Raw genomic sequence first — 8,842 nt, 5'->3', positions numbered from 1 at the left:
TTTCTTCGTATTTCTATGAGTTTACACAGAAGCCTGATCAACTATGGGTGCCTTCAGAGGTGAGAATTGGGGTAGAGAGGCTGAGTGAAAATAAGATTAGAAGGCTTTATATGTGGTTTGTTTTTAATCTAACCTCTTGCCAGCTTTCAAATAGTTTGTACCTCTTCCAAAACATTAATTTGAAAATATTTCACTTTTAAAGACAGAAAAGCACCCTACAAGCTCAGCCAGATGCCCAGCCTGGCCACTCCCCTAGCCTTGTTTGCAATTCTTGACTTTGAAGATGGGAATTCTGTCATTGAGAACTTTTTGATGTGCACCTGAATATGAAGGGACAAAGAAATAAAGTCTTCAAGTCACCTTTCTTCTTTCTAAAGAAAGAAAAACTCCCAAAATGCCTCTGGTATAACATTCCCACAGTGGGCACCTAACCCTTGAGTTAACATGTATACCCACCATAAAACAAGGATAAGGAAACTATTTCCTTAGTTACTTTCATATTTGGCCAAGTAGCTTCTACCTGAGTTTACTCTTATCCCAACTTGCTGGATGTGAGCACAACCTGTGAGAAGTGTTAGTTTTAAGCTACCAATATAAATAAATTCCCATATTCAAGTCAAGAATTCCAAATAGTAGGGACTGAATCAACTTTAAAGAATCAAAATGAAGGGGGCTGGATAGATGGCTCAGCAGTTAAGAGCACTGGCTGCTCTTGCAGAGGACCCAGGTTCAATTCCCAACACCCACATGGTGGCTAACAACCATCTGTAACTCCACTTCCAGGAGAATCTGATGCCCACTTATGACCTCTTTGGGCACTGCACAACACAGGTGCACTTACACACATGCAGGCAACACACTTACACAAAATAAAATTAATAAAATATTTTTAAAAGAATCAAAATTAAAAGAGAGTAAGGAAAAGCAGAGAATAGCAGATTCTGTAACTTTTATTACAAAAAAAAAGTTCAAAACCTTTACATGCCATGTATGACACTGAATGTCATTTATAAGCTCACTGCAAGCAAATCTTTCAAAAATATACATACTGTATATATTTACATTCAAGTCTGGGTAACTGATGTCAAGGTATAGTTCAGGTTCTAATCTTTACCCACCCTGTGGATTTGTTCAGCTACTAACTAAACAGCGATTGTGTCTTCACTCAGGCACACGAAGAGGTAGAACTTCTTTAAAACAAAACAAAACCAGAGTGCAAATGTGAACATCATCATTGAAGCTGCTTAGCTACATCGGGGAAAACCTAACTACCTTTGGTCATGAGCTGAATATGCATAGCCTGTCCTTGAAATTAAAACCAAAATAACTTTAGTGAGGTTCTTTTCTAACCACATCAGAGGGTTGACAGAACTCAACAACTAAAAGATCTTCCACTCTGCACCCAAGAATTGTATATGACTAAGTCAGGCCACACAGCAAGTACAGTTGGGCTGGCAGCTGGACACCTCCCTGATAAGGCAAAAATAATATGCAAATAAGAGATACAAATTAGTATCTCCATACACAGCCTCTGGAACTCCAAAGCCAACTTGAGACAATTCTTTTGCCAAGTTAAACCCCTAGTTTCTGCTCACACCCACCTCCACCCCAAACTGAGCTCCTAAGTCTATATAGGGGTGGGGGAAGCCTGTGACATCTGTAGACCAAAGGTCATCAGCTTCAAGAGTGAACCTCAGGAAGGCTCTTGGGCCTGAGAGGGGCTTCCCGGGCTCCTGCCAGCCTTGGCTGGGCTTGTTTCTGACAGGGAAATCTGCCTCGAGGCCACAGAGGGGGCTGAAGCCAGAAGCCCCTCTCGTTCCCTTTTCTTTTGTTTCATCCTGCGGTTCTGGAACCAGATTTTGACTTGGGTGTCATTCAGCTGCAAGCAGTTGGCTATCTCAATGCGTCGAGCTCGAGTTAAGTACTTATTGAAATGAAACTCCTTCTCCAGTTCTGTCAGTTGCTTGGTGCTGAAATTCGTGCGAATCGCACTGGAGGGGCTAGAGGCTCCATATTCCGAGAGTTTGTCTGCAACATAAAAACAGGTCGTCAGCGGGGCAAGAGGATGTTGGGGCATGAGAGTGAGCGAGCAGCGGGGCTAGAGTTAGGGCCAAAGTTGTGCCAGAAGAAGCACTCCACCGAGAGCTCTTATGCTCTTAATTTTCTCAGAGCCTGGCACGTTTTCCAAAAGCGGGGCTAGGAAGACTTAATGGAATTGGCCTGTTTTAATAACGCATCGGACCTCCATTCCTCCATAAAACCCAAAGCGCTGTCCAGAGGCTGGACGACCACGAGTCCCGGGGCGCGGAGGAGGCGCCTTCTCCGACCACAGCTTCCTCCCTCAGCGCCCACCCACTTACTTTTCTTCTGGGCGTTCCTCTTCACTTTCATCCACTCGAAAGTGCTGAAGGCGGCGGGGAGGCCCGCGGTGGGAGAGGCGGGCTTGGCGTAGGCGCCGGGGGCCGGGGACGAAGTCTGGAAGGCCCCCGGGTGGCCGTCCGCAGGCTCCCTGAGCCGGGCCGGGAAGGGGCCCGGCTCGCCGAAGGCGGCACAGTCCACCTGGCCGCTGAGCAAGAATGAGCCGCCGCCCGAGAACACGGCCGAGGTGGCGTAGTGGACGTGCGTCCCGCTGTCTCCCGCTGTCGCCCGCCGCTCGCCCGAGCGCGCCCGGGAAGTCGAACGCCGGCCCCAAGAAGCCGTAGTCGGCGGCAGGTGCGGCGGCCCGCTCATAGGCGCCCTCCAGGGTGCAGGGCGCGTAGCGGGACGCCGCGGGCGGACCAGCGGGCGGCTGTGCGGGCGCGGCCGGAGGCGACGGCGCGGGCCGGGCGGCGGCCAGGGGCAGGCAACTTACGAAGGCGCCGTCGCCGCTGCCGAGGGGGAAGGCGGGCTGCAGGGCCACCGGCCGGGCGTCGGCGCGGCAGAACTTGGGTGGGAAGCCCAGCACCTCGCCACCCATCCCGCCGCCGCCGCTGCAGGACACGAACTCCAAGTAGGAGCTCATAGCTCCGTCCCGCCGTCCGCAGGACCTCCCCGTCCGTCCACGGAGCTCCGCCTGGCTGGCCGCTACCCCTGATGCCCTCGCCGCCGAGCCATGGGCAGCGCGCTGGAGGTAAATAGTGGCCTAATATACGGGCGGCAGCGGCCACGTGGCGCCGGCCGGCCAATAGGCGCCTTCCCCGCACTGGCCGCGTCTGGACTGGCGTGCGGTTCCTAGCGCCTGCTCCACCGCCAACTTAGCCAAAGCCGCCGGGCCTCCGCCCAGCCCCAGGGAGAGCCGGCTGGGGGCCCTGCGCGACGCGAAGGGCGGGGCGACAGCACTGGACACCAACGCCCGGAACAGGTATTGGGAGAGTCGGGCAGGGGGAGAGCGAGGGATGCAGCGGGGACTGCAGACCCATCGGGATGGCGGGGCCATTCCCCTGGGCTGGGTGCGAGTGTAGCCTTGCCCTGCGGGTCTCTTTCTGCCTTTCTCCAGGGAAGGTACAGTTCTCTCCCAGTTTTCCCAGGGTGGAGTTATTCCTCTCCCGGTTTTCCGAGCCCTGTGTGGTTTAGGGTTTTCTCGTCACTGTCCTAAACCTGGAGCAATGTTTGGTTTTCCCTCTTTTCCTGCCTTAATGAGGACTCAATGGGACCATCTAGGGAGTGAATGAAGTCATTTTTACTACTTTTTCTTTGCACCGTACCTCCCACAGCTCCCGCCACCTTCCTCTGCTGCTTCCACTTTGTGGCAGCAAGAGGATGAATGTTACAGTGCCAGTTGATTTGAGCAGAAAATCAAGTTTGTGTCTCATAGGGAAGTAGCCCGATGTTCCCCGCTGACGAGGTCATCAGAATAAAGAATCCAGCCTGTGGTGAAAAGCCCTTAAGCACTTTTTCAGAGACTGGCACGCACCGATGCTGCGCCCGCTTTCAATGAGACTCTTGGCTGGAGGGCGCAAAGGCTTCCTAGGGACTGGTCAGATCTCAGAGGTTTGGACTGGCTTGTACCTTAAAGCAATTAAAGCTTCTGTTCCATCAGATAAGTGCTGCGTCGTCTCTTGCGAGTGAAATCTGAGGGCTCACGATGTTAATGGGCTCACGTCTTTCCCTTGATAATATGGTTTTGTTTACTGAGTGTAGAGAGACGGGAAATAAAAGTGCAATTGGCACAGGAAATGAAGACAAGCTTTACATTGACAAACTTTCCAACTTCCTTAAGCATTTCTTTTCATGTTTTCCTCCTTGGGGCTTACGAAAATACCAAATTTAAATAAATACAGGTTATTTACACACAGTCATAAATAAATGAGGATGGTTTCCTAAAACCTTGTGTGAATGAAGATTTAAAAGACTGCTCTTAGTTCATTCAAGTGCCCTTGAAAACTTGTTATATTGCAGCCTCTAAGATATAGTGAGGTTTTATTACTGTTTTAAGGATCCACTTATAATGAAAGAGTGATTGATTGAGCCTTTACCTAAAATTCCCCTCTGAGGCAGTCTGGAACATAGGAGCCATCACAGGCCAGGGAGCCAGTTCCTCACAGGGATGTGGCCTTGTAAATAAATGAAGCTACACCAGAAGTGTTCTGCTGAAGGACCTACAGCTAGTGATGGGGGTTGGGGATGACAGGTAAGACTTGAACACACAGCTACAAGAATGTAGGGTTCTTGGAATGAGAGGAAAGCAGCATATCCACCCTGAGGAGAGTCCTTTGGCCTTGAACTAGTCACACTCTTTCCCTGAAGCAAATTTTTGTAGATTTAGCCTTTTCTTGGAGTAGAAAGTACACTAAAATCGAATGAGGGTATTGTTGTTGTTGTTGTTTTGTTTTGTTTTCACAACTATATTGAGAATGAAGGTTAGAAATGGAGGTTGGAATAGAGTTTGATATTTGCTCAAACCCACTGTAGTGCCCAGATGAACCGGTTCAGGAGGGCTAAGTTCTGTTTTCTTCCATTCTTCTTTTAGTAGTCTATGCATTTCCCAGGCTTCTAGGATCAGACTGCTATCTCTGCTCTGGTGTTGGTTCTTTTGTTTTTGCTTTTGATGTGCTGGGTATCCAACCAGTGCCTTGCACATTATAAGCAAATACTCCACCACTGAGCTGCTTAACTAGCCCACTAGCCCTTGGGTTAATTTTTTTACTTACAAAGACTGGAAGTCAAGACTCTAGTCATCTTATACCCAATTTCAGCAGTTACTTGTCAACCATCTATACTAGTAAGGGCATTTTATTATGTTGAGAAAAAGATATTTTCAGACCAAAGGAGCAAGATTCGTTTCCCATACAGGTCTTTTTTCTTACTTTTCTTTTTGTCTTTTTGAGACAGGGTCTCCCTGCAGTCCCAGCTGGCCTGGAACTCACTATGTAGACCAGGCTGGCCTTGATCTCACAGAGATCTGCCTGCCTTTTCCTCCTGAGTGCTGGGATTGAAGGGCTGTGCCACCACGCTCAGCTTAATACAGGTCTGTACTATAAGCCTACTAGATCTCTCTCTCTCTCTCTCTCTCTCTCTCTCTCTCTCTCTCTCTGCCTTTTTCTGTCTCTTTCTCTGTCTCTCTGCCCCCCCCACCTTCACACACATACACACATTAGGGACTGAACCCAAGCCTCACACAGGCTAGACAAATGCTCTACCACTATATCCCCAGCTGTACTTCAGAAGAATCTTAATCTGTGATTCTCTAAGGAGATATTGGAACATATTATTGGGGGAAATGTGCATAGGAACATATCAGTAGAGGACAATTTGAGTAACTAGTTTGTCTCAGATGTTCACAGGATATGAGAGAAATGACTTACTAATTTTATTAATTGTTCAAGTCGTGAATCCCAAGGGTCAATAGCCCCTGAGTCCTGGTGCTGTGAGTTTTCCATGGGAGGTGACAGCAGAAGAGCCTGATTGCCAGGGTGTGTTTGATGTAGGAATGCTTTGAAATAGCCTATCTGCTCTCCACAGCAGCCATCCCTACTCATTCCCACCCTCCCCCACTACCTTTCCCTCCTATTCTGTTAACAAGGCTCTTTTCTGCAGTGGTGACTGATGGTGGCCTATCTTCTGAGTGTTTAAGTTGATCTTAAGAAACCCCAGGGCACCCTCTTCCATAAGCCCCACTGTGCTAGCCCTTGGAGATACATGAACACACCCAAACCCTTGGCTCCACAGTCCCAAGGCAGAGAGGGTTCCTTGCCTGTTGGAGTAGATTAAAGGAATGTGGATGTTTAAACCAAAAGAAAAGAGATTTAAGATACAGTTCTCTCTAGCATCTTCAGTCATCAAAGGATAAAGTTAAGGATAAAAGGGTCCTAAGGATAGGAATTTTAAACCTTTTAGAAGTCTGATAACATGACTTTCCCTAAGGAAACAGTTGAGTACTGTGCCTTTCCCTGAGAGCTTTGCAAATGAGAGACTCATGGGCCAAGCCAGTTCTTGACACATGATAGGCATTTAATAAATGTCTGTTGGAGAGAAATAAAGAAGAGAAACAGTAGTAGTACACTTCACCATGATTCGTACTGGCTTAAGGAGAGCCTCAGATTACTGACTCCCAAAACTACTTTGTGTGTACCAGAATCACCATAGAAGTTGCTTAAAAGTACAGTTTCATTGTCCACTTTCAAAAATCTTAATCCAACAGGCCTCACTCATGAATCTTTACTTTTAGAAAGTCTTTTGGGTAAAGCAAAGTTCTTCAAAACCACACTGCTTTTCTGCTGTGGAAGTTAGGGTTGGGGGTACCAAATGGAGAAAAAGGAAATGCTTCTGTGGAAGAGAATGAGCAGTGTGAAAGGTCTTATCTAGCTGGCTCATAAGTGTGCCTGAAAAGCGCCTACAAATCCTTTGAGTGGCAGTGTAGAGAAGTCAATGTCAAGGCCAAACTTAAGTTCAGATCTCTGTGAGTTGGAGGCCAGCCTGGTCTACATAGTGAGTTCCAGGCAAGCCAGGGCTACATAGTGAGACTTTGTCTCAAACAAACAAACAAACAAACAAACAAACAAACAAACAAACTTAAGTCTGAATGGTCTACAGCTCTAGAACCTATCTTAAAGTGAACATTTGGGGCCAGAGATGGCTTAGAGGTTAAGAACACATGCCACTCTTGCAGACAACCTGAGTTCAATTGTCAGCACCCATTTCAGACATCAAAGAGTAGCCTGTAACTCCAAGGAATCCAATGCCCTCTTCTGGCCTCCTTGGGTACCCACATACATGTGAAAACACACACACACACACACACACACACACACACACACACAATTTAAAAATAAATAAATCTTAAAGAAGTGATCAGTAAGAAATTCTCAAGTTTTTCTGACAAATTAGTCTTTTCTAGAGACTGAGCACACTGCTACTTGTTATTTCCTTAGCTCACCTTTGATAGGTAGGGAGTGCAACTTGTTTCTGTTCCTTTTAGAGAAAAATCTAGGGTGGCTCTGAAGCTCTGTTCTGAGGGGGAGAGTGGGAATGGAGTTATTCAACTCTCCTTTCTCTCTCTCTCTCTCTCTCTCTCTCTCTCTCTCTCTCTCTCTTTCAAATTATCTGCAAGATGCATTTGAACCTCAGCAATCCAGAAGGGGTAAAATGTGCCTTGGCCTAAACTTCCTCTGGCTAAGGCTGATGTTTCACAGCCTAAGATGGTAAAGCTGGAAGGTACTTAGAGATAAGCTACATCAAACTGCTGATTTTAGAGAGGAAGTTGCTTTATTCAGAATTTAAAAAGTAATGCTGCTCTGCTGGAAATGATAGAGCTTTGATTCTGTACACTCCACTGTCTTTTTACAGTCTGCACAAAAGAAGAACCTGAAAGCCATTCCTTGGCACTGGCACCATGGCAGGATCAATCCTGAGCAAGCAGGACAGTGTTCAAGGTGTCCTCATTCCTGGGAGACTACACAGTCGTTAGGACTAGCTCCTAGGCCTGGTTCTCTCCCTTTGAGATGTGTTTTGCTAAACTCATGCCCTAGATTTGTGAGGCACATCTTGAGGCCCCTACAAGAATAGGCAGAGATACACCTAGGTGCCCACCCCCTCCACCACCAGACAAGGGTAAAGGATCCCCTCATTTCCTCTAGAGGTTGGCCAATATCAGGGTCCTGCAAGAACAAAACAAGAAATGTCCCTAAATTGATTTCATTAGATAAAGCAAGTACAAAAAAAGGACAAATATGAAATGGTCTGTCTTTTATTTATTATTTCTATTGGCATGCTCATGTTTTTTCTTAAACTCTTTGTGTGTTAACTTTTGTCATATTATGCAAATTTTTTCAGTGTGAGGGCTGGGGCTGTGCTCAGTAGTAGAATGCTTGTCTAGCATGCATGCCTAAGTCGGTGGGTTTGATCCCTAGCACTGAAAAAAAAAATTGCTCAGCATGTCATTCTCTGCCTGTTTGTTCAACATGCAGAAGAGATTTTTAGATATTCAGATCTACTTATGGCTTCTGTTTTGGGTGAAATGCTTAGGAAAGTCTTCCATTCTCCTCAATTACATTCATTTTTTTTTTTAAAAAAAGACATGTAGAAACACACACAGGCATAGGCCAATTAGATACACATGTACTAACTGTTTACAATTTGCTACTTTTGGAGTTGAGATGCAGCACTGGTAGAGTACTTGTCTGGGTTCCATCCCCAGCACCAATAATAATAATAATAATAATAATAATAATAATAATAATAAATTTTTGCTTTGTTTTTAAATAGGTAATAATTGACCTTGATAGTTCAAGATTCAAAACGGGTTGCAGTGAAAAGTCTTTCTCCTTGTCCCTAGCCATATAGTCACATAAGCAACAAATTTATTAGTTTCAGATACATCTTTTTTTTTTTTTTTTGGTTTTTTTTTAAAAAAGGTCCCCCCTTT

At 46.3% G+C, this 8,842-nt stretch overlaps 1 protein-coding gene across 1 annotated transcript; it reads right to left on the bottom strand.

Moving 5' to 3' along the window:
* Positions 1-1,008: 1,008 nt before the first annotated feature.
* Hoxd1 (homeobox D1) lies at positions 1,009-3,287 on the bottom strand. The gene is given in 3 exon segments (XM_008855317.2): positions 1,009-2,028; positions 2,361-2,634; positions 2,636-3,287. Coding segments are annotated over 3 exon segments (975 nt in total). The 5' UTR covers positions 3,002-3,287; the 3' UTR covers positions 1,009-1,693.
* Positions 3,288-8,842: the final 5,555 nt, after the last annotated feature.

This window comes from Nannospalax galili, unplaced genomic scaffold (assembly GCF_000622305.1).
Source record: "Nannospalax galili isolate Female #2095 unplaced genomic scaffold, S.galili_v1.0 scaffold346, whole genome shotgun sequence".
Taxonomy (NCBI): domain Eukaryota; kingdom Metazoa; phylum Chordata; class Mammalia; order Rodentia; family Spalacidae; genus Nannospalax; species Nannospalax galili.
Note: the sequence above shows the minus strand (reverse complement) of the source record. Positions and strands in the feature narration are given on the sequence as shown.